Source organism: Penicillium alfredii, assembly GCF_028826965.1.
Source record: "Penicillium alfredii strain IBT 34128 chromosome Unknown utg000001l_segment0_segment0, whole genome shotgun sequence".
NCBI classification, from domain to species: domain Eukaryota; kingdom Fungi; phylum Ascomycota; class Eurotiomycetes; order Eurotiales; family Aspergillaceae; genus Penicillium; species Penicillium alfredii.
The window spans coordinates 1,301,042-1,325,267 of record NW_026622698.1 but is presented as its reverse complement, the minus strand read 5'-3'; the positions used below and the strand labels follow the sequence as shown (position 1 = coordinate 1,325,267).

Genomic DNA, 24,226 nt, shown 5'->3' with positions numbered 1-24,226 from the left:
TACGGAATGGTGTATATAGAGAATATTTAGATACCCCTAGACAAGCGAATGCTTCGATTCCATGATGAAAGACGATGGGTGTGTTGGTAGTGCTGTAGATCGTTGGGTCTGAGTGGAGGCTTATCGATAAATTCGATCAACTCCACCTCAGCAACTTTGCCCATCGCAACATCCGCCATATCTGCGCCGCCCAAACCCGTGTATTTCTCCAACGGGCAGGCTCTTCAGAGGTGATTGATTCACCCTGGTCTTTGCATTACTTTTGCTTTGCTAACCCAGCACGACCCTCCCAGCCCCCCGTTCTCAGTGCGCGTCAGCCGCTTCTTCGAGAGCGCTTATCTCTTCGTCGGCTTGTACTTTGTCAGCCTGTTCTCGGTAGGTCGCTCGTTGGTTGATTGCATCGTGGAATTTCTTCTTTTCTTTCCCCCTTTCCTTCCTCATATCTTCATTTTCTTGCCTCCGATGTCCCACGCTTGTTTCATGAAGCTCACCCATTCTACCCGCAGTTCGATCCCTACGGCGCCGCCCAGAACTCGCAGTTTAACATCCACCAACCTCGCTCTGTCTCTAGTTCTCGTCCCCGTTGGGGCTGGGGCTCAGGATCTTCTGGTGGCGGCGGTGGAGGTGGAGGAGGAGGCGGTCCGGGTCCGGGTCCGGGCAGACGTATTGGGCGAGTCGATGATGTTCGGGGCCCAGAGTGTGGCAGCTGCAAATGAAGCGATGGATAAGACACCAAAACTTACGGATGTTGCGGGTGAATATTGGGAGCAGTCGCTTGAGATCAAGGCATGGTTGTGAACTACGTTGCGAACTACGGTTGTTATGCTGCTTCCTTGACTCCTAGTTGTGCTTGAACCCGCCAATCCATGTGTTCCCTGTAGAGCGATCCAGTCGCATCCCGCTGCAGTATATCTGGAGGAACTTCCGGATGTCAAGATGAATCACGCCTCGTCATGATGATGGCCCAACACCCCACGTGACAGTTTCCCCTCTTGGAGCTTTGACACGGAGAGATCCAAATACACCTAAATTATATACGCTACCCCTACACCAGATACCCCGTCACCATGTCGTCTACCCCGTCCACCGATGCCGAGTGGGCGGCTCAGATCTCCAAGATGAAGGAATGGCTGCCGGCGAGGTCAGTATCACAGCCGCCGATCCCGCTAGGCATACACCGGATGATCGACCACACACTCTTGAAAGAGCCGATTGCGCCGGAGCAGATCGACACCATCTGCAAAGAAGCTCACGAAAACAACTTCGCCGCCGTGTGTGTGCGGCTGGGGTACGTGGCCCGCGCCGTTGCCAACTTAAAGGACGTCCCTGGCACTGTGGTGGCCTGCGTGGTGGGGTTCCCGGAAGGCACGCACGAGACGGCAGACAAAGTACGGGAAGCGAAAGAGGCGGTCGAGCAGGGGGCCAGCGAGCTGGACATGGTGATCAAATACGAGCTGCTGCAGAAGGGCATGTACACGGCGGTCTACGACGATATCGTCGCAGTGCGCCAGGCCGCCCCCGCACCAATAACCCTCAAGACCATTGTCGAGGTCGCCAAGCTTGACAAGGACCAGCTGATGGCCGCAACGATCGTGTGCTGCATGGCCGGCGCGGATTTCGTCAAGACCAGTACCGGGTTCAATGGCGGCGCCAGTGTTCAGCATATCTCGCTCATGCGCGTCGCCGCCGATATGTGTGGCCGCGACTGCAAGATCAAAGCCAGCGGCGGGATCCGCTCGGCTGAGGATTGTGTGCGCATGGTTAAGGCCGGCGCCCAGCGGATCGGAACGAGTTCAGGGGTTCGTATCGTCACTGAGCTTAACGAGGGCGAGCTGCTGGAGCAAGGGGCCAGTCACGCGGTGTCTTAAGAAGGGCCCTGCTTCGGCGCCTTGTGGGGACAAGCCAAAAGGTTCCCGTGGAATGTCGTCAGAAAGGTGTGGAGCGCTGGATTTGCAAATTTATCTCCCAATTGTTCAACGTTACCGCAATACACAAAAATGCAAAATCGGCCATGGCTGACAGAGATCCTGTCTTCCCTGAAAACGAGTATCTGCCGATCTTCCATGTCGCGTGCTTTCCCGCGTAGACCGCTCCCATACTCTCGAGGCGATCCGTGGGAACGGCCGTCGGTGGAGCCGTGGAGCACACGACGTCATGGTGTGCAGTGCTGCTGGTTCTCAATGGCCATGCCTTGCACCTCGCGTGAAAAAAGGATCTGCTGTTCCTTTTCCACTTCCCATCCCTGCGCGTGGTGAGTTCTCGGATTGATTGCCCCTCGAGTGCACACTCTGATCTTCCGAGCAAAATGAAAAACCCGTCTTTCAAGGTAAACTCCTTTTTTTTTATCTCTATATACAAGTGGCTATGTAACGGCATCGGATCCCTGCACCATGTCTTAACCAGTCCACTGCCTGTGCCACTCGGAAAAAGAATCCATGCTGATCAAGTGGCAAAGAAACATAAATCCTCCAACGGCCGGCCATCCCAAGGACAGGATGTCCTCGACTACACCTCCAAGCCGTCGGCCGTGTTTACTCCGACCGGGGGCCGGTCGCATACGCTGACCGTTGCGCTGCCGGGCAGCATTATTGCCAAGTGAGTAATACAATACCGAGCTGGGCAAGGTGGTGTGCAATGAGCGATACCGTGGGTCCTAATGCGAAATCAAATTTCCAGCGCGCAATCTCCCGAGCAAAAGACCCTCTTGGCGGGCGCCATCGCACGCGCACTGGCCGTGTTCTGCGTCGACGAGGTAGTCATCTTCGAGGATGACGAGAACCACACATCGAGCGACGACGACGGCTACGGGTACGACAACCCCGACGACGCCAGCTATGGCATGAACCACACCGGCCACCGCAGCGGGTACACGGCCTACTCGGACCCGTCGCATTTCCTGGCGCATCTGCTGTCGTACCTCGAGACGCCGCCGTATCTGCGCAAGCATCTGTTCCCGATGCATCCGAACTTGCGCACTGCGGGTCTGCTGCCCAGTCTGGATATGCCGCACCACCTGCGCGCCAACGAGTGGTGCGACTACCGCGAGGGGATTGTCGTCTCGCCCGCCGAGCACGCAAGCCGACAGCAACACCACCAGTACCAGCAGCAGCAGCAGCAGCAACAGCCCCGCAAGCAGAATAAGAAAAACGGCAACAACAAACGTCCCCACGATGACGACAACGGCGACGAAGGCAATGATGACCCGGCCGTCGTCGTCGACACAGGTCTCTCCCAAAAAGTCACCGTCCCACACCTCGACCTCCCCCCACGCTCCCGCGTCACCGTCCGCCTCCCGCAAGACGGCACCCCAACCGCCGAGCCCGTGCACCCGTCCGCGCCGCGCGCAGAAGCCGGCTACTACTGGGGCTACTATGTGCGCCGGTGCCGGTCGTTGTCGGCCGTCTTCACCGAATGTCCCTTCGACGGCGGCTACGATCTTTCTTTCGGCACCTCTGAGCGCGGCGACCCCGTCCACCGCGTTCTGGCTGATGATTCCCCTTCCTTGCCGCAGTATAACCATCTGCTTGTGGTGTTTGGTGGTGTCGCTGGTATCGAGGCTGCGATCCGGAATGACCCCCACCTCCAGGAAATGGAGATCCGGCCTACGGAGGCCGAGAAGTTGTTTGATTACTGGGTTAATGTCTTGCCAGGTCAGGGGAGTCGTACTATTCGGACGGAGGAGGCTGTGTGGTTGGGGTTGACGAGTTTGCGTGGATTGGTTCAGAGGCAGTAGTTCGTTTTGGGCGTGTCCCTGTCTCCGTGTGTTGTTTTCTTTGCCTTGCATTTTCAGCGGTGCTTTGCTTGGCTTTGCTTTATGTTGGGCGTTGTGGTTATATGCTTCAAGGTTGCATTGGGATAGCATGACTTTGTTGTCTTTCGGGTCTTTCCTGTTCGCACCTCTTTTCGGGCTACTTCGGGATTTCTGGTCTAATTTACGTTCGATACGGGGTAATTTGGGTATGAATTGAAGCTTGAAGTTATCAGGTCTACTTCCGTATAGAAAATTGGTATATTCCAAGGCTCAGTAAGAAACCTAGACATCGATGATCCATATAGACAACAGAAGCCGTTGCGCCGAGTCCCCAGATGCAGAAATCCCCCAACCCATTTTTTATCACGAGCATTTATTCGTCGCTCTGATCATCGGTGTCACTGGTCAAGACGCCGTCATCCACCTCCATCTTCTTCATGGCGACATCGCCACTGCGACCCTTTTTTCTGCGGCAAACCATGCCTCGCGGCGCCGGGTCTCGCGCTCCTCCTTCCGTGCTTGGCGCAGCACTTTCTCGCGCTGTGCGGTCTCCTGTTTCTCGTGCAGTTCGTTGATGTAATCTTGCATATGAGCTAGATCGGAGCGCAGCTGCACGACCTCATCCGCAGTGGCATGCCGGGCGGTTTCGTTGACTGAGACCTGCTTCTTGAGCTGGGAGACTTCTGTTTCCAGACCCACGACCTGATTCTCGTGCGCGGCGATATCTTCGGGGTTCCCGGTTGCTGCGGGAGTCGGAGAGACACCATGAGTAGAGTCCCCGCCGCCAGGTTGACGGAGAGCGGCTAGCTCGGCGAGTCCCTCCTCGATCATGGCGTCGGGGAACGATGCGTGGGTGAGCGCCTGGGAAAATTGTGTCGGGCGCGATTCCGGCGGGGCGAGTAGGTGAGTGTGGAACTGGTACTCGGCCGGCACGGCGCCCGGCGCATGCGACGGATCCGAGAAGGCGTTGTCGTGGCGCGGCTTGACGATGGTGTGCGCAGCCCGCTTGACTTGCAGCGCCGGGTGCGGCAGACCGCCGGGCGGCAACATTGTCAGATTCGTGATGGGGTGGGTGTAATCGGCCATGGAGGCCGCGAATCTGCGCCGCGCGGTATTCCACGATAGCACCTTGCCGCCCTCGTGTGCCGATAGCAGTGTCGTGCCGTCATAGCTGAGAGACAGGGCATGCACGGCGCCCGAGTCCGCTGCGGGCGGGAGCCATCGGTCCTCGGTGGATACCTGCGCCGGAGTCGACTGTACTGATGCGTCGTGGAGAGGATGTTGCACAGACTGGCTTCGGTAGAAGTCTACCGATTGCACGCTTCCATCTTCATAACCCACGTAGAAGGCTCGGTCGACCGGGTCTAGGGCCACGCACTTTGCAGAGAAGGGGAGGAGAAAGGTGCGCAGTGTGTGGCCAGTATGGTAGTCCCATGCGACAGCCGTGTTATCCTTTGCCGTTGACACTGCGATGTTGTGTCGGCCATTGCTGTGCCCGACGGCGATCGACGTGATAGCGGCGCGGTGGTTCGAGAAGGTCCGGATGGGCGAGTTCGGGGGCTGTCGGTCTCGGCTGACCGCGGGTTTGGAGAATGAGAGGATGGCTGGAATCGACCAGACATGTACACTTGCGTCTGAGGAGCCGGAGAGGATAAGGTTGGACGTGGGATCAACCGCTAGACAGGTGACGGGTTGCAGGTGGGAGGCCGTGGTGGCTACCTGGCGCCCTGTACAGGTCTAGAAGAACAAGTCAGAAGCCATTGACAATCATTAGAAAGCGAAACATGTTAACTGGGATCAACTTACCTCCCACAAGATCAATCGCCCCCCCTCAGTCCCCAAGACCAATACATCACCATACTTGGCACCGGCGACGGCAATGCTGCGAATGCGCTCCGGAAAAGGTACGATCGCCTCCTGATTGCCTTTTTCCCGACTGTAGACATGCACCACCGCCTTCTCGGCTTGCGCAGCGAAGATATGTGCGGGGCTGACAGCCAGGCAATTCGCTGCGGTCGAGCTCTTCTTGAAGGTGGAGCGCAGTATCGACGAAGGCTGGACTTCGTGCACGCAGATCCCTACATCTCTGAGCGTGGCCGCCGGGGTTTTGGCAGATGTCAGAGTCGATGCGACAAACGACTCGGAAAGCATGAGGAATGGGGCGAAGACAATGGTGGGTGAAGGTGAAATCCTAACTTTTTTTTCTTTTTGCATCTTTTCTCCCTTCTACAATCGATAAGCAGTTTGCAGTGTTTGGTCCGTCTACCAGGAAATGCGAGCCATCGACCACGGGCGACGAATCTCACGATCTCCCGTCTCATTATTGACAGAGCAGAAAAGTCTGTTTCATCTGAGATCTGTGCCGGGTGGAGTTGGACCTGTCAATCGGAACTGGCGAGCTGGCGCTGGCACTCGTCGCAGCTAACCCAACACCTACCACTCGCCTCAACATGGCATTATTACACTACTACAGACTGGGTTGTCAGGGCATGTCTGAGCCGAGGCACATCAGGAATCTGCAGAAACATTTATAGCTAATTTGCGCCTTCGATGCCCCAAGAACAAAAACATTGGCATGAACCAGCAAAGCAAGGGATACAGCTCACCTTGCCCTAACCAGGGGCTGATTGCCGTTGCAACGAGACACAACATCCAATGGAGACCCGCTTTGATACACCCTCTAGTCGATCCTATGGCCCTTGTCAAGAGTGCTGATTCGCCATGACTCCCCTTTGCGCCCCTCTCTCATCCCATTTGTCTCATTCCTCTTCCATCCACGCTGCGCGCGATGACGATGGTCGGCGATGAGAAGGGCCTTCCAGATGGGCTCCAGGGGCCAATGATTATTCGCCGGTCACTGAAGCTCACCGGGCTCTGGAATGCAAGGACGGGTCCCGAGCTCATTCCTACTATTATTGCGCTCCATGCCGGGCTTTCAAATCTCTTCGTCCAGAAAGAGGGCCAACCCTCTCTTGTTCCTGAAGGGGGCGATGGTCCGCTTGACATGCTTGGGCTTCTTCATGGCAGGGTGTTGTGTCAAGGGATATCCTGTTGCGCCTGGTGACCCTATATCCACTGCGAACTACCTGGCTAGCGGCATTCGCGCTGTATAAGGACATATCGAGCCCCTGCATTAGGCGATTTTCCTCTTTTTTTTTTTTTTTTTTTTGCTTGTGTTTTGTTTGGAGTGATTGTTTTCTTGCACCATTAGATCTGGTTCTCATCTGGGTGACTCTTGTGCAACCATTTGCTTTTTTCGAGCATCCAGGGTGCTTCGCTCTTGGGGCGCACCATGTCCGCCGTGGACGGTGCCTCGAAGAGGCCCAACAATCCATGCTTCCCAGCCCGGATCCAAACTCATATAAGAAACCAAGGTTCCAATTCGTCGTCCATCAGCCAGGATGCCATGCCCGCGGATATTATCCCCTCGCCGCGCCGATGGTCTCCGACATACCAACCGAGGCGGAGCAGACAGCCTCCGACTTCCCTTTCATTTGTACCGCCGCCAGCCGTGCCACGTTCCGACTCCCATGAACAGTCTCCCTCTTTGTCGCGGCGGCCAGCAGATCGAGGCCCTGTCTGCATCTCCCCGTTTCGCTCCGTTCGCAGGATGAAGGAGCCCTTCCCGCTCATGCTCCCGACATCACCGGTATCGCTTGATGGCGCACCGCCACTACCAGAGAGACCTATCAAAGCATCCAAGCCGCCGGCCGGCCACACGTTGCGAACATGGCGCTCAGACCAGAATCTGACCTCCGCGAGCATGGAGGCCTTTGGGCTGTTTCCAGGTTCTCCAATATCAGAGTCTCGTCCTGCGAGCGCGGGGGCCGACCAGTCTTTCTCAGAACCCAAATTTGTTGCGAAACCCGAACCCAAGCCCGAACCGGAGAAGCCTGCACGGGAAGATATTCCACCCATTGAGAAGATCGAAGACAAACGGGTCCGGTACAAGGCATATCGGCCGCCAGAGCGGGACGAGCTTGCCCAAGACCAACGAAGGACAGACGTGACGAATGTCCACGAAGCACATTCCAATCTCGTACGGCAGTGTGAGTCTACGGAGCCATCGGAGCAAACCGATCCAGACAGAGCGTCGTCAGTCACATCTCCCGAACCTGCGCCAAGCGAGAAAGAATCTACATCAGGCAGCTCCCCGAGGATTCAAAGGCCCAGAACAGCGACGGGTTCGAGTGGAGCCAGCTGGGTCCCAAGCACTTTCTCGTATTGCCAGCGATGGTTGCACAACGTTCCGTTTGATACGCCAAACGACCACGCCGAAAGTCCCAAAGAGTTCAATCGACGCAAATGCCAAATTGTTGAAAAGGATCCTCCAATGCCTCCACTGGACATCATTCCCGGCGCCAAAGCCCTCGAAGCACCCGTGGTCAGTTGAATCCAGTTTTCATCCTTGAAGATCGTCTGCTAACTCTCATCCAGAGACTCGCTGTTGCTAGTAAAACAAAGCCAAAACTGGTTGATATCGCTCGACAGTCTTCGCCATCTATACCTCTTCCTCCATCCCTATTGCCGAAAGCAGCACCAGCAACCCCTGACCAGCGTCAGGAAGAGGTATCCGCATTTAGTCCAGATACGCCACAAGATATGTCTGACAGTGGATATGGCACCCGCGATTCGAGGTTCTCGCTAGAGAGCTACACCGACAGCAAAGATGACGACGCTTATACCGATCCCGGATCATTGACCTCCGACAGCGTCACATCTACTGTGGTCTGCGAGAGGTCTGAATCCGCGCAGGGAGAGCGCGCCACATCCCCCAAACCTGAAATTCGATCAGGAAGTGTCAGTCCCAAAGGATCTTCGCCATCCACCGACTCCCCAGGGCGGACGTCCAACGCGTCCGACAAGGATGATTTGGAAAAGCAAAGACTTTGGGACGACGAATGGACGCTGGACGAGCTCGACCATTCTGTGAAAGATTTCCCTCGCCATATGCTCCGACTGGAGTCACCTGTTATGGTATTCCTACGAAACAGCGACGAAAAGGCTCTCGTTCGGCCCTTCCGCGCCATTTTCCCTAATGTCGCAGAGAATCTCCTTGATGGACTCTGCGCCGCTCTCATTGCCCGCAACTATCTCGTCACACTATCCAACACCCATCGCCGCAAACCCTCTGCGTCGACCCGCAACGACACCTATGCCGTCGACGCCGTCCCCACAAAAGCATATAGCACGCTGGGAATCCAGCTCCCGTCTGGGTCTCCTAGTCGAATCAAAGACCGAGTTCTCGGGTCTCGCAGCATGGAGCTGCGCCGAGAATTCGAGAAAATTGTCGATAACCTCCTTTTCGCCATCTGCGGCCGGGCCGACGAAACTTTGAAATCGGCCGTTGAAGTTCTGGCCGACGTGCTTGAGACTAACGCACAGCGTTGACCCTTTCATTTCCCCAGGTTTTCCTTATTTTTTCATCTATCTCTCTTTTGATACTCTCTCCATATCTCCTGTCATTCTCACATCCGCTTTGACTCTGACCAGAGCAACGATTTCCTTGATTTGCTTTTTTATCTTCGTGTATCTTCATACCCTTGCATCGCGATTCGCTCCTTCGGCCTGTTTCATTTATTTTGTCTGAGATGTACAATTAGTGTTAGTAGCATAGCAACCATAATCATAATGCTTTGCAATAATTCATTATCTCGTCTTCATCTTGTCAGTGTAGAAGTCGCAGGCGAATCAAATGATCGGAACACAAGTTGCCCGAGTGCAGATCGCTTAGTCATGCGATTTTCCCGCGGAATTCGAATTGCAAACTGCTGCGTCCGCCGACTCTCTCCTTCCCATTCACAAACACACACACAATGGCAGTACCTACACGTAGTCTACGGCATTTGTCTGCCGTGAGAGCTACCCTCTCTCCCGCACCGATCTCAATTCCGTCCATCGGCTGTCGAGGCTACGCCACCGCCGACCCGTCATCCGCCACAGGAGCCACCCGGCGCCGAGCAACGACTTTCCAAGATAAGCTCAACGCAGGCCCGTCGTTTGCAGATTTCGTATCCGGAGGCCAGCAGGATGAACCCCTTGATCCGTCCGAAGCCTACACCCTGAAAACGGCGCTCGTCGGTCCCGCCGGCCGCAAGAAGGAAATGACCCGGCTGCCCTCGTGGCTCAAGACCCCCATCCCCGACTCGAAGAACTATCAGCGACTCAAGAAGGACCTCCGGGGTCTCAACCTGCACACTGTCTGCGAGGAGGCGCGCTGTCCCAATATCTCGGACTGCTGGGGCGGAAATGACAAGTCCTCGGCGACGGCGACTATCATGCTCATGGGCGACACATGCACACGCGGCTGCCGGTTCTGCAGTGTCAAGACATCGCGGGCACCTCCGCCACTCGACCCGCACGAGCCCGAGAATACGGCCGAGGCAATCTCGCGCTGGGGCCTGGGGTACGTGGTGCTGACGAGCGTCGACCGCGACGACCTGGTGGACGGCGGCGCACGGCACTTCGCCGAGACCGTGATAAAAATCAAGCAGAAGAAGCCAAGTATGCTGGTCGAGTGTCTGACGGGTGATTACGCCGGAGATGAGGACATGGTGGCGCTGGTCGCGCGGTCCGGGCTCGACGTCTACGCCCACAACGTCGAGACCGTCGAGGCCCTCACCCCGTACGTGCGCGACCGCCGCGCCAAATTCCAGCAGTCGATCCGCGTCCTCGGCGCCGCCAAGGCTGCCCGTCCCGACCTCATCACCAAGACCTCGCTCATGCTCGGCCTCGGCGAAACAGACGAACAGCTCTGGGATACTCTGCGCCAGCTCCGCGCTGTTAATGTCGACGTTGTCACTTTCGGCCAGTACATGCGCCCGACGAAGCGCCATATGGCCGTCCATGAATACGTTACCCCCGACCGCTTCGAGCTCTGGCGCCAGCGTGCCCTTGATATGGGCTTCCTCTACTGCGCTTCGGGCCCGTTGGTCCGCAGCAGCTATAAGGCCGGCGAGGCATTCATTGAGAACGTCCTGAAGAAGCGCCGTGCCGCCTCGCCCACTGCCGAGGGCACTGTCGAGCAGCCTGCCGTCGCGGCCGACGAGGCAGCCCGCTAATCTATGTTCTTCATTGAGTTTCTTCCTCCTTCCTCTTGGACATTACCGTTCATATAACATAACTACATAACCTAACTTGCTGTTTTCTGGTCTGATGTCTTTACCCTAAGACTACTGGCCCTGTTCTTTTCCTTTCTATTGGCACGAATTTGCATTGTCTTGGTTTTGTTTGGGGGTTTTTGCTTTGATCTGGGGGGTTTGGCTGGTTTTCAACATCTCAACATTAGAAGTGTCTTGTCTTGTTTTTGTATGACCATCTGTCGAAGTTGTCCTTTTTTTTTTCTTTTTCTATACGTCCATGGATGTACATGTTACTGCACGAGCAATCAACCCTCGTCAGTACAGCCCGACGAACACTTCGAATGCCACACATATTTCCAATTCATGGTCGAAAAGCCACGCAGGTGGTAAAATTCATCTCTCGATTGACGACGTGTCGGTCATAAAAAAAAGGAAAAGAAAAGAAAACTATTTTCGCCTGCCTTATCGCTACTTCTCACACCTACGCCCCCTTCAGTATACATTGCCCTCCACTGTGGGTTCACTGCGAATCGAGGTACAAGGTGAAGTAGACCAAATCCTACACCACCTATAATACCACCACTCACTGCTCGTGACATTCCCGCCGATATAAACAAAAAAAAAAAAAAAAAGAACGAACTCCAGGCTTCTCAAAAGAACAATGAAATGCAGGCCAAGCGCATAGAGTGCAGCTCCCAAGCTGTCTCGGAATCGACCAGAATAGGGACATCACGAATGTTCGAAAGTGAGTTGTAATGACGAGCAATCATTCCCGCGGGCAAGGGTGCCCACTATACTGATGAAGTCCGAGAAGGATTGTAGCAAAGGGGAAAAAATGAAAAGGAGAAGATCTACTTCTGTTCCGAGATCAACTCCTTGATATCCTGCTTGCCCAGGCCAAGAAGATGGAGGATCTCGATCAGGCTCTCCCCGTTGAGGCGGGTGGGCGCCTCGAGCTGCACCTTCGACTTGGCGCGCCAGGCGACGCCGAGGCCTGCAGCATGGAGCATTAGGAGATCGTTGGCGCCGTCGCCGACAGCCATGGTCTGCGCGATGGGGATGTTGTTCTCGGCAGCGATGGATTTGAGCAAGGAGCGCTTCTGAGTTGCGTCGATTATGGGGTAGCCCGGGACCAATTTCCCGGTGAGGGTCTGGGAGGTTGGGTCGATTTCCAGCTGACGATGTGAATTAGAATGCTGATTCCCTGCAGCTTCTGGTCAGTGTAAGGGTGACTTACGTGGTTGGCGACTGCATGGTCAATGCCGAGTTGCTCGGCGAGCCACTCGGCCAGTGGCTGGAAACCGCCGCTCAGCACGGCGATCCGGTACCCCAACACTTTCAAGGCTCGGCAGAGCTCGCGCGCGCCGGGGGAGATCGTCAGGACGGACTTGAGTTTGTCGAAAACGTCGGCCGGGACGCCCTTGAGAAGGCCAACACGCTCCTTCAACGAGGCGGAGAAATCTAGTTCGCCATTCATGGCGCGCTCCGTGATTTCCTAAGGCGATGGTCAACTTCGATGCAGTCCAAAGAATGTCTGAATGGGAAGAAACCTACGGAAACCTCTTTCTCGACACCAATGAACTTGGCGATTTCGTCAATGACCTCGTTCTGGATCAGGGTGCTGTCCATGTCGAATACGGCCAGCCGCTTATGCCGGCGAAAGACACTCTCCCGTTGTAGCACGACCTCGACGTTCCACTCACGCTCGAACCGCCAGATATTCTCATGCTTGCGCAGATCGTCAAAGGGCAGATATTCGGGGTTGGGCGGCGGCGAGAAGGTGACTTCGACGACGTGCGGCTGGTCATCACGGTCGAGACATCGGTGCGACGTGTTCATGCGCTGGTAGGGGGTGGGCAGCGTTTCGAGGATCTGGAGGAAATTGGTCAAGCACAGCTGCGACACGAATGGCCCGTACAAGTGGTCCAGAGGCTCGGGCTCCGGGGCAGGCGGCTCGCGCGGGATCTTTTCCATGTCGTCCGTCGGTGCGGAACCCTCGGGCACTCTGGGCGACTGCAGCTTGTCGCCGAACGTAACGTTGGAGGGCACATCGGGGTGGAGGTGCGGGTGGACCGGATGGGCGGCCTTGTAGAAGATGGTCGCGACGACCCGCGGCGTGCCGCTGGGCAGCGGGTTTGCTTGGTGGTTGAAGATACTGTGGATAATGCCACTGTCGGTGACCTTCTCCGGATCGGGGCTGATCGGGTTCGTGACGGCCAGTTTCTCGTCGAGCTGGTTGCCTAGCACCTCGCCAATGTTCTGGGTGATGGGGATGGGGGGCTTGTACTGCTGGTGGTCCTGTAGGAACGAGCTGCTGCGCATCTGGCCGAGAGATGGCCGCGCGGGGCGAGAAGAGTCGGCCATGCCTTTGAGATCACAAAATGCCCCTCCATCAAAAAACGTCCTGCATCGATCGACACGTGGGTCTGGGTCACATGATCCCGGTCAACTAACTGGATTCCAGAGCAATAGAGATCATCCATGCAGAGATATCATCTACACAAAAAGACAAGTATTTTGCTAGATAGCTTTCTGAATTCAAATCAGATGTACCAGCTAGCTGGTCCACCTACATAGGATCTACTTCGATAGTTGTCACCAGTATACATGGAACCAAGTTTAAAGCCCGGCTCAAACCAAGTCTATCCTGGAACATGTGCGCTATGTATCCATGGATGAGTGGTCAAGACAGAGGAATTATTTTATCAGGAGTCTGATGCTATATTGTTGGGAATAAATACAATGACGCGTTATTTTGGTAGGGAGCTATACACAGAGTATGGGCACTTGCAATTGGAGAAATCAATCCCTTCTATAGAATGGAATGATGTCACGTGCCACTCACGTGAGAGTCACCAAGCTTCAAGAGGGGCAAGCAGGATGGCTCGAGAAAGAACAGGCCTCCAGCATCGGGTCAGATTGTCAAGGACCACCACCAAGCCAAAATCATGCTGGTTCGCCACTCCGTTGGCTGACAGGTAAATCCAGGTTTTCTTCAGTCTACACGGATGCTAACATCATCGCGGGCAGCCCCCAGATCCGAGGCAGATATGCATTGGTCAGCATACACAGCGGATCCTTCTCGGAGATTCGGGGGAATCGGGGTGGATTTCTCAGCGATGGGTCCTCCAAGGCCCAGCAGCCTACGAGAATGTTTGGAATGAAGACTCCACGCAAAAGATACATTGCCATGTCGGGTCCGGCGGCCCACAGGCACCCGTGGCGCAGGTATTGCGTGCTCGGCGATGGTGCAATTTTTCAGCAACTTCGCCTAATGCGGCAGGCGGTATTGTGAGATGTCGTGATCGAGCATCGGCAGAATGAGCCGGCAGAGGCAGGGCTCCGGACCAGGACGCCAGGCACGAGCTCCGAAATGATGTGATTTTCCTTGCTCTTTCTTATATCCCCCATTGTCATCCTCTACTTTCCTTTCCCACTCCCTTCGCCTCCCCCTTTGAAGTTTGGTACCCGGCTATTGCTTCCGGCATCTCACATCATATACTTCCTTTGCCCTCGCTCTACATATTTCCCTCCATAGTTACTCAAACACAATGCCGGCCAAAATGCCTGTCAATTACCCCTCAGATGTGGACAGTCTCGACTTGCGAGACGCCAACACTGAGTCTGGCTATGTCAGTGGTGGCTCAAGTGATGACTATATCCCTGAGATTGTCTTCACCAAGCCTCACCTCCAGTTCCTTAACCGCCAGCTGCAATTCCTCGAGCCTCAAGGTTCGTACCACCCCTGTTACCCCTCCTAATCTTAAGCGGTTTGGTTCTGACTCGTTACCCACAGATATCTTGAGATGGTGCATCACCTCGCTCCCTCACCTCTTCCAAACCACTGCCTTCGGGCTGACGGGGCTGGTCACGCTGGACATGCTATCCAAGCTGGAGGTGCCGCGGCCACAGATGGTCGACCTCGTCTTTCTGGACACGCTGCACCACTTCTCTGAGACTCTGTCTCTCGTTGACCGCGTGCGGGAGCGTTACCCCAACAACAACGTGCACGTGTTCAAGCCCGCTGGCGCCCACACTGCCGCGGAATTTGAGGCCAAGTACGGCTCCCGCCTCTGGGAGGTCGACGACCAGCTCTACGACTGGGTGGCCAAGGTCGAGCCCGCCCAGCGTGCCTACCGGGAACTCAATGTCCACGCCGTCCTCACGGGTCGCCGCCGCAGTCAGGGTGGCAAGCGTGGTGACCTCGACATCATCGAAGTCGACGAGGCCGGCCTCATCAAGATCAACCCCTTGGCCAACTGGTCCTTCGACCAGGTCAAGAAGTACGTCAAGGAGAACAACGTGCCCTACAACGAGCTCCTCGACCGCGGCTACAAGAGCATCGGTGACTGGCACTCGACCCAGCCTGTCTCTGACAACGAGGACGAGCGCTCAGGCCGCTGGAAGGGCCAGCAGAAGACCGAGTGCGGCATCCACAACCCCCGCTCCAAGTACGCCCAATTCCTGATGGAGATGGAACGCAAGCGCCAGGAGGAGACTCTGACGCAGGCATTGCAGACGCAGTTGTCCGCTGCCGCTCAGTGATCGTTTCTCCCCTTTTATTCTCTCTTGTCTTGCATTCTTTTTTCTATCGCATACCCCCTGGCGTTTTCATTCGGGCGATACCTATCTGGGTCTTGATGTTCTTTTTTTCAGCGGTGTGGTTTAAAGATGAGTTGCATCCTGGTGATGTTGGATTTTATGTTCCAGGGACACACACAAGTCCCTGTCAAAAATGATGCTACAAAAGAGTACATTTGTTGCATACCAACCCCATCCTCTGTCGAGTGATTTTCTGTACATAGGGAGTTGAGAATTTGGCTCTCGCACCCCTTCGGAGTTGTGGGATATGATAATGACTCGCATGCTATATGCAAAAACATACATTTATTCGATTCAAATATTTTCTCTACAAATCCTCTCCTTGCTAGATCTTAATCCTTAGTTTTTTGGAGTCGCATCGTTCAAAAGTGTCGCAAAGTGACGGTCACGTGTGCCACCAACCCTAACTTAAAACGATTTCTTGACATCGACATGCCACCATGATGAGTTCTAACCAATGGATTACTTTGAAATTATTGTATTTTAAGGTTTACATTGCTCATCATCGTTAATTATAAGTGTTCGTCCCATCCAGCTTGATATACTTGTGTAGTCGGTCGCCTCGTTCGTGGATGAAGCTGCCGGCACAGCGTATATCCGAGTTGGGAGGAAAAGACGGTGAGGTGGCTCTGACGCAAGCTCCGTTTTCGGAGAAACAGAGTTAGGGTTTTAAAGTTTATTCAGGCAGAGTTTTTGCTTGATGGATTAGCTTTTGGAGGACTCGTGTGCTGCTTTACCTAAGTAGTGTCATTCAAACTAATTAAAGTCCTGACTTTTATGGTAAGAAAATGATAGAAGCAAAAAAGAACTAAAGACATATTAATTACTTTAAAGAGACAGTATGACAAAAAAAAGGTAAAAACAAAAAACAGACAGCAGCAAGGATTCAGTGGTGGTCAGTTATCCAACTATATGCTTGCTAGGGGGCTATATGCAGCCCTATCGATCAATCAATCAATCACGGATACACGCCAAGAACCGGGGATTTCGTGAGAGCCAAAACCTACGCGGGTAATCTACGCGGCTTATCCGTTAGTGGATGAAAATAAAAATAAAAATAAAAAACGCCCCCAAACCGACGTTTAGCGCTTACCTCAGATGATAGTAACCTTGCGAGCATCATAAAGAAGTCCCCTCGTCAATCCCAAACTTAACATGTTTCAACCACCAACAGCATGGACTTCGAAAACCCCAAGCACCTGATAGCCGCCGGGCGGAAAGTGCGCGCCGAATACATGAAGGCTGTCCACAATATCTCTATCTCCGACCATCAAAAGCTCATCTGTCGGGATGATCCTGTCAAGGGGCCTCTCTGGGTGAGCAAGTTTACTCTCCCTAGCTCAAGCTCGGCAGGTGATACCTCTTGTGAATCTCTCCTCCAACTGGTCGATGAGGCCAATGTGCATCAGGTGCGATACGATCATCCGGCCTCGGCTCCACTCGACTTTGAATGGGTCGGCTATCGTGCCAATGTGAAGAAGGATACGCCGGAGCCTTCGATCGGGGAGAAGGAGAAATTCGATCGGTTGTCGGCTGAGACGAAGAGCCCTTTGACCATTTTCTATATCTATGGCGGAACTTTTGTGTAGGTTCTTTTTTTACCCACCGAAAGTTTACATATATGTGCGCGCATTCTAACGCCTGGCTAGTGTGAATACCCCATCATGCTATCGCAAGACGGCGGTAACCCTTGCCCAAGCAACAGGGGCGAAGGCCCTGCTTGTGCGGCAGCGATTGGCACCGCAGAATCCTTTCCCGGCTGCTCTACTAGATGTCTTCCAGGCATATCTAGCCCTGCTGCACCCGCCCGCTGGAAGTCCTCATGAGCCTATCCCCGCATCGTCTATCGTGATAGCCGGCGACAGTTCAGGTGCTTGTCTAGCCCTGGGCCTGCTTCAGATCTTGCTTCAATTGCAGCGCCGGGAAGCAACCGTCACCTTCCACGGAGCGAAGATTTCACTGTCATCCTCATCACCAAAAGTGCCAGCAGGTATGGCACTTGTCGGCCCAGCGTCCGATCTCACTAATTCCCTCCCGTCCTGCGAGCGCAACGCTTATTGTGATACCCTCCCTCTTCCCAACGATAAGCTCCCATACTTGAAGAAAAGCTACCCTACCTGTCCAGCCTGGCCCACTCGGCCAGCCCGCGCAAACTTGTACTGTGAAGCGGGGATGCTAGCCCATCCACTCGCAAGCCCGGCTGCTTCAGATGACTGGACGGGCACGTGTCCTGTCTGGATGGCTTTGGGCCAGGAGCAAATTGCCGATTCGGTGCGTTTGGTGGCACAGGAGATCCATCGCGCGGGTGGCTCGGTTACCCTGAGCGAATATGAATGCTTGTTCCACTCCTTTTACTTTGTGCTTCGGACTGCGCCGCAGACGAAGCATCTCTTCGGGGAGTGGGCGAAGGCGATTGGGGGATTTGCTCGAGGGGAACGACCGCTGTCGAGTGCGCGGTTCATTCGGGCTCGGGGACTCAAGGAGGAACCCCTGGATGTGGAGAATCTTGTGGATTTTTCAGTGCCACAGGCGCGAGAGTGGATGTGGGAAAAGACTCATACTTACAAAGTGCCTGCTTTTCATCAGGAGGGAAGAGGGCCTAGTCTGTAGAACGGACACGGGTCCATAAGTCAATTTGTATTTTATAGTTATAATATAGCATGTACCCTTTTCACTGCCATCTTTTACGGCCATAGAGGGAATACACTGAGTATCCGCGACCAGTGCAGACCGCTGCAACTAGGCTTAAATTCCAAGGGATTGTTAGTGGTAATCTAGGCCATCCTGCTAAGTCATTTTGGCTTTTCATCCCCTACACTGTGTGACATGGTTACCACTTTAATATTTCCGCTGCGCTGGTTTTAATTACTGTATTATTTGCTTGGCCCCAATAGAAAATTATATAACCCCCTCCCATGTCCGGAGAATAGATTTCATTAAAAGCCCTCTAAGCTGTTTTTCTCGGGAATGTAAAAAGCCCTATAGTACGAGTAAACTTGATTTGATCAGCAATCATATAGGGTAGAAGCGAATCGAGGGATCCGCTTCAGAATGTTCTGAGGGATGCAGGCGGGTTAGCTTCAAGAAATATCGAATAGGATTTACTCAGATCGATCAAGATAGCAAGAAATGATTCTAACACCGAGCGGGAGGGCTCGAGGCGACAGAAGGGTGCTGTATATGGGTTCGATGGGACGAGTGGCACGTAAGTGTGGAAGCTTAGCCGAGGGTCACGCCAGCGTATTTAGGCGGCTGTGGGAAAGTTAAATGAAGCGATAAGGTTACACAAAAAAAGAAGAAGAAAAAAACATACCACATTCAAGTATGATGGGGGTCACCCGACGCCGTCGGTTCGGTCGTGGGCGGCTCGCCGCCCTATTCAGCCCTATCCAGCCCTCTTCAGGCAGATTCAGGCGGCAGTTCACCCCGAATACTTTGTACCCTTTGGGTGATATACGTAAGAAATAGAGAGGAACATACGTGAATGGATATAATCTACAGGTGGAATGAATCTAGATTGGTGACACCTCAGGTGTCGCCCGGTCAGAGTCCCCCGCGTAGATTAGATAGTTCTGGAGGGTTGAGTATTCTCTTCCTTCCATCACCATCTCATCTGCATCTACCTCTTCTTTCAGCTCCACGGATCTTCATCGTAGAGCTTCTACTTTGTTCATTCTGTCTTCATCAGCATCATCCCCTGCTGACAGATATATAAGGAGAGCCACTTGGTAGATATAGCCAATATGGCTGATTCTAACATACCCCAAAGCGCAAATTTTCAGTCAATAAATCCATTGGTGTATTATATAGAGGTTTGTTGATCTCAAGGAGCACTAGGGGAAGCCGGGAAGGCAGAGCTCTGAGGAAGGGAGCAGAAGAGAGAGAGAATCAAATTGTCTATCTATAGGGTCTGTCTCTATCTCTAAGAGAGAAGAAGAGAAACGAAGCTATCTGCTACCTATAGGTCCGCTACGGGCGGTCAGGGAGGCGGTGGAGAAAGGCTGGCAGAACCCAGTCCCAACAGTTGAGTCCTCCAAGACGGCAAATGAAGCTCAAAATGTCTCACCACCTAACTTTTCGATTGTTTTTGGCACGTTGATTTCAAGAAATCTTAACCCGTTTTTGGTATATTATTACCGTCTCTCCAGCGCTGGACTGTGTGTGTACGTTGAGAGCCGAAGAACCCTATTCGCCGCGTAACCCACCTATTCTTGGATTGAAACTGCGACCTCAGAGCCCACAACCCATGTCCATTAAGCTATGTGTGATATTCAGGCGCAGCTGAATGGATTACTTTTCTTTCATTTTAAGTGAGAATACATACTATCATACTATCCCTTTCATGCCTAAATCCCATCTAGAATAGAATTTCCAGAGGCAGGAGCATCTCTATCTAGTACAACCAGCAAAGAGGACAAAAGTTATAAAGGAGCAGCGAAAAGGTTGTGGTTACGACAATGGGGTATTCTATCTTATCGTTCTCCTCTAGAGTCTTGACCTTACACCACAACGTAAGTAGATTAGTAGTTGTTCGGCCTCAGCACCGGCGACATCCTATCTTCCCTGGCGACAAGTATTTTGTCTAGAGCAATGGCCATCTCCCAGTTTGACGGTTCCCGATTATCAGCTCACGCTAACCCCTAAGCTGACTACTACCAAATTTGGCACCATGGTGTCATTCATTTTTAGACCAGTCTGAACAGGCTGATCGACGACGGGATGGTGAGATAGAATACCGGAGGCCTTGAATTGAGCCCGGCACCTTTCGGTGGTTATGATGGGTCCTCTTCCATCGATACGATTTCCGAGTGCATCAGCAACTCGTCCCAGCATCTCAGGGACAACAGAAAAATCCTCAGATCACGCCTTATGAGATCAATGTGATTTATGGCGCAACTAATAATTAAAACCGGAAAAAGCTTTTGTGTACGCCAAAAGGATATGGGGGAAAACTTGTTGATCACAGGATAATACCTCATCTCAAGGCGGTCTAAGTGCGAGACTACGAGGCTTTCCCGCGACAAACAATAAAAATTCCAGGCCCTTTCAGGTGAATCGACAGTCACCCTAGACCACACCCATTTCAAGCTTGCAAAGGTCTAGGAAACGGCAAGAGTTACAGCCTTGGTGCAACAATACTCTCCTGGGCCCTGTCCCGACGTCGTTGTATCATAATACCCGTCAGTAGGGATCTTTGGAGCTAATAATCATGAACAGACTCACCGTCAGGAGGTAAAAGAAACTGCTGATGTCGAAGCCGCGAAGAGCAAGGCTAGCAAGGTGCATATAGATACAAATTCCAAGCTTTCATTTCGTCTTGAGAATTGAATAATACTATGGTTACTCTTAAAGATTCGGGCGAAACTTAAAAGCTTTCCTATATGTCACACCGAGGATACACTCGGAATAAAGGGGTTGACTAGGGTCTATTTACAACGTAGACTTCCCCTTATACTAAATACAACCCTATTTTTTTTTTTTTTTTTTTTTTTTTTTTTTTTGTTTCTGGCAAGAGTAAGCAAGGTGAGTTGGGGGATGAACGAACAATGGTATCCGTGCCCCGAAGTTCCATATCACTTTACTTGCATGTATGGATATGCACAAATGAGCGAATATAACTGAATTGACAGTAGAGAAAGAGTGGACTTGTTACTAAGTAACACCCGCACGGCTTGCAGAGAGCAAAGCCGTATTGCAGCGAATAATAAACATGATGGCAACATAAGAAAAATGGTTTTCCATAGGAGACGCCAGGACTTACTTCTAAAACATCCTCACCCTCTCCCACTTACCGAGTGCGTTGGTATACCGGGACTGTAGTCTCTCAAGCCTGTTTCGCATCATGACATCGGATTGATCTTCCCCGGCTATTGCATCCAGCTCTTCATCATCCAACCTAGCAAATGTCTCGACGGACACGGCTAGCATTGGGCATTTTGGTCCCAGGATATGTCGCTCCACCACCTGCATCGCTACGTTATCCACAAAGCGATACAAAGCAATCTCATAGTATGATTGCAGCCGAGCACGGACGAACAACACCTGGCTGAGAATCGTGGAGATAAACCGAGGACGGTTACCATTGGGCTTGAGCTTGCTCTTGACATCTTCCTGCTGATCATGCTCCAAAGATGGTCTTTTAGACGATCCTTCCCCGAGAAGGACTTCACCTCGATAATGATCCGCATAGTTCAATTGATTCACCAACTGCGGGTTGCGGGTGACCAAAGGTCTAGCTCTATTATCTTCCAATAGTTCGGAAAGAGCTTTCTTTGCATCGTTGTCCCATGCATCCATTGTCTTGCCCATTATACGACTGACCTCCAATCGCACTTTGCTTTGAGGTATAGCAATGCGGATTAGAACATCATGGCAGAGCTTAACCAGATCCTTCACATCATCGACAAATCGGCGGGCAATGGCTTCCCAATGGATGGATTGCTTGCGGAAGATTTTTTCTTCGACGTCTGGATGCACAGTGCCGGGAAGACTGCAGCCTTCGCTGATCTTGGCTTCCTTGTATATTTCAGCATATATGCCACTGGAATTGCTGGCGATCCTGTCCCATTCTTTTGGGTCTGAGTCGCTGAGGATTTTCAGATCTTTTTCGTAGTTTGTGAATGGAAGTGGCATATTTCTGTCATCCACCATCTCTGCATAGAATTGATCTAGGCGACGTTGCACTTCGTAGCGAAGCATAATCCGCGGGTCCTCAGAAGGCACAGCTTGGTACTGACCTCTAAGTGTCGCCTCTGCCATGTGCTGCATCTTGTTGCAAAACTGGAAGATAAAATACCGCTGGGCCTTTGGACTATCTCGAGCTTCACCCATATGGCTTAGATCTGACTCACATTCTCGAAGCTTCTGACGAATCTCTTCCAGAATGCGCGGAATACCAGTCTGGATCTGCGCTCGTCGTTCGCTGTCGACATATTTCACGAGCGCTTGTATTCCTGTGCGGTCTTTCGGGACTTCTTGCCAGTCTTTTCTCATAAATTCGGCACTTTCTCTTTCGTCCCGCTCTGCATCAGTAATGTGGACTTCGTTAGGAACTCGGCTTCGTAATCCGAACCACCCGTGGTCGAGGCGAGGAACAGTTGAGAGGTCGTTCCGAAGGAGTTTCACCATCTGAATTGGGACTTAGCATGATTCGTTGCGGGTGAAGCCTATAGAGCGACATACCCATTCATCCGATCCTTCTTGTTTGCGATCACACTTGTTCAGCACGCCAATACATCGCTTTTCCAGACCTGGGATCTCCTCCATTAGTTCGAAGATCCGGAGGCGCTCCACATCTACATCATCAATAACAACTCTGCTTTGCTATCAGCCAGGATTTGAGAGACGATGCTGTCTGATGACCTACAAGACGATGTTTCGGTCATTTGTTAGATACGCGCGTGCCAAATCCGATGCAACAGCTGCATTCATCTGCATTGGCGCATCTTCCGACCCGTCACCAATTGCGCCATTCGGCATATGCTCTCTCTTTTTTTTATCGCTCCGAATGAGCCCCGGAAGATCGGTGATAGTCCAATGCATCTCGTCCGGGCCCGACCGCTCAATGCGCAGTGTGGCGTCGCTTAGACTCACCCTCTCTCCAGGCCGATGTGCGTCAAAAATGCATTCGGTTGCCTGGATCACCCAGCCATGAGATTATATCCAATAGTATACGGCACTGAGCATACCTTTTCGATAATCTCCCTCATGACATCCGTCGTCAGCTCCTTCCTCTCGACTTTAAAGTCCTTGATGCGAGCTAAAAATGCTGCGTCATTCTCGGATTGCCGACCGGGCACGATCGTGCCTTTAATAGGCAAGTCCTTCTCAGTGGAAGTCTGGCGAAAAGAGATCTGGATGGGGAACCGAGTGCAAGTTCCGTCTTTCACCGGAAACGAGACCTCTGTGATAGCTTGGAGCACCGAGCTCTTGCCCGCGCTTTGGTCACCTACTACCACGAGCTTGTGAACATCAGTATCGTATTACTGGTCGCAGTGATGGAAATTGATCCTTTGGACTAACCTCTGGTAGGTTAACTGTGCCACTCAGCCCGAGAGTCTGCAGCTCGTCGATGAAGGCCAGCTGCTCAGAGCTTTCGACCCCGGCGAAGTGGCGTGGTCTTTTGCCCATTTTGGCTCTGGGGGGCTTGTCTGTGGACATCGGCTTGCTTAAATATGTCTATCGTTAGTCACCACTGCAAAATATCTCTTATAAGACTAGCGGGCCGTTCAGGCAATTCTGCTTCAGCATCCCCGCTGCTAAAGAGAGACCATCGTTGCAACGCAGTCTTGCCGCGCGGTCTTGCTGCAGTCACCGTGCATGTTTCACCCACTAACCGCCGAGGGCACTGATCCCGGTATCGTTTCGAAATAATAATCAGCGCATCATCCCGTCACATTAGGTTAATGCTCAAGGCATCGAATAAGAATTAGAAATGCCATGTTCCATCTGCAGAACGCATCACGTACTTTTGATGCCCTTAGCGCAATTACATGGCTCGTTCGGTCTCCTCTGATCACGCAACCTGCGGAGCATGGCGGCTATTGAAAAGGCACGGGCCGGTAAGATAGAGATCGTACTCCATAGTCAGGCAAAAAAATTCCCAAATGATTGGCCTTACAATCACCATATTTTCAGCCGAAGTCAGCAACCCCACTTGCCGGAGAAACGAGGAAACACTTCCAGAACAGCCATTTACCATTTCTTCAGACAAATTTTTGCCCGAACTCCTAGCTTATAGTATAGCAAGTAGCCATGAACCTACTCATGCTAGCTATTGGACCCGATCTGT

General features: G+C 52.8%; 10 protein-coding genes across 10 annotated transcripts; 7 read left to right on the top strand and 3 right to left on the bottom strand.

The window, feature by feature from the left end:
• Positions 1-64: 64 nt before the first annotated feature.
• NUU61_000488 (uncharacterized protein) lies at positions 65-798 on the top strand (the record flags this gene model as incomplete). Its single annotated transcript, XM_056651072.1, has 4 exons — positions 65-78; positions 152-230; positions 280-386; positions 507-798. 4 exons carry the CDS (start codon positions 65-67, stop codon positions 796-798), a joined length of 492 nt encoding a protein of 163 aa, XP_056515922.1.
• A 269-nt stretch (positions 799-1,067) lies between these two features.
• Positions 1,068-1,868, top strand: NUU61_000487 (2-deoxyribose-5-phosphate aldolase; the record flags this gene model as incomplete). Its single annotated transcript, XM_056651071.1, has 1 exon — positions 1,068-1,868. The coding sequence occupies one exon, from the start codon at positions 1,068-1,070 to the stop codon at positions 1,866-1,868; it is 801 nt and encodes a 266-aa protein (XP_056515921.1).
• Positions 1,869-2,305: 437 nt separating this feature from the next.
• On the top strand, positions 2,306-3,733 carry NUU61_000486 (RNA methyltransferase; the record flags this gene model as incomplete). The annotated part of the gene is made up of 3 exons (XM_056651070.1): positions 2,306-2,326; positions 2,456-2,595; positions 2,677-3,733. 3 exons carry the CDS (start codon positions 2,306-2,308, stop codon positions 3,731-3,733), a joined length of 1,218 nt encoding a protein of 405 aa, XP_056515920.1.
• A 453-nt stretch (positions 3,734-4,186) lies between these two features.
• Positions 4,187-5,902, bottom strand: NUU61_000485 (putative ribosomal assembly complex component Ipi3; the record flags this gene model as incomplete). The annotated part of the gene is made up of 2 exons (XM_056651069.1): positions 4,187-5,488; positions 5,558-5,902. The coding sequence occupies 2 exons, from the start codon at positions 5,900-5,902 to the stop codon at positions 4,187-4,189; spliced, it is 1,647 nt and encodes a 548-aa protein (XP_056515919.1).
• Positions 5,903-6,539: 637 nt separating this feature from the next.
• On the top strand, positions 6,540-9,142 carry NUU61_000484 (uncharacterized protein; the record flags this gene model as incomplete). The annotated part of the gene is made up of 3 exons (XM_056651068.1): positions 6,540-6,779; positions 7,020-8,135; positions 8,189-9,142. 3 exons carry the CDS (start codon positions 6,540-6,542, stop codon positions 9,140-9,142), a joined length of 2,310 nt encoding a protein of 769 aa, XP_056515918.1.
• A 425-nt stretch (positions 9,143-9,567) lies between these two features.
• NUU61_000483 (lipoate synthase) lies at positions 9,568-10,812 on the top strand (the record flags this gene model as incomplete). The annotated part of the gene is made up of 1 exon (XM_056651067.1): positions 9,568-10,812. One exon carries the CDS (start codon positions 9,568-9,570, stop codon positions 10,810-10,812), a length of 1,245 nt encoding a protein of 414 aa, XP_056515917.1.
• Positions 10,813-11,684: 872 nt separating this feature from the next.
• NUU61_000482 (phosphoserine phosphatase SerB) lies at positions 11,685-13,197 on the bottom strand (the record flags this gene model as incomplete). The annotated part of the gene is made up of 3 exons (XM_056651066.1): positions 11,685-12,008; positions 12,071-12,328; positions 12,388-13,197. 3 exons carry the CDS (start codon positions 13,195-13,197, stop codon positions 11,685-11,687), a joined length of 1,392 nt encoding a protein of 463 aa, XP_056515916.1.
• Positions 13,198-14,384: 1,187 nt separating this feature from the next.
• Positions 14,385-15,378, top strand: met16 (phosphoadenylyl-sulfate reductase (thioredoxin); the record flags this gene model as incomplete). The annotated part of the gene is made up of 2 exons (XM_056651065.1): positions 14,385-14,565; positions 14,630-15,378. 2 exons carry the CDS (start codon positions 14,385-14,387, stop codon positions 15,376-15,378), a joined length of 930 nt encoding a protein of 309 aa, XP_056515915.1.
• A 1,232-nt stretch (positions 15,379-16,610) lies between these two features.
• On the top strand, positions 16,611-18,045 carry NUU61_000480 (benzoate 4-monooxygenase cytochrome P450; the record flags this gene model as incomplete). The annotated part of the gene is made up of 2 exons (XM_056651064.1): positions 16,611-17,020; positions 17,085-18,045. 2 exons carry the CDS (start codon positions 16,611-16,613, stop codon positions 18,043-18,045), a joined length of 1,371 nt encoding a protein of 456 aa, XP_056515914.1.
• A 3,153-nt stretch (positions 18,046-21,198) lies between these two features.
• NUU61_000479 (putative dynamin family GTPase) lies at positions 21,199-23,565 on the bottom strand (the record flags this gene model as incomplete). Its single annotated transcript, XM_056651063.1, has 5 exons — positions 21,199-22,563; positions 22,618-22,750; positions 22,802-23,070; positions 23,124-23,396; positions 23,458-23,565. 5 exons carry the CDS (start codon positions 23,563-23,565, stop codon positions 21,199-21,201), a joined length of 2,148 nt encoding a protein of 715 aa, XP_056515913.1.
• Positions 23,566-24,226: the final 661 nt, after the last annotated feature.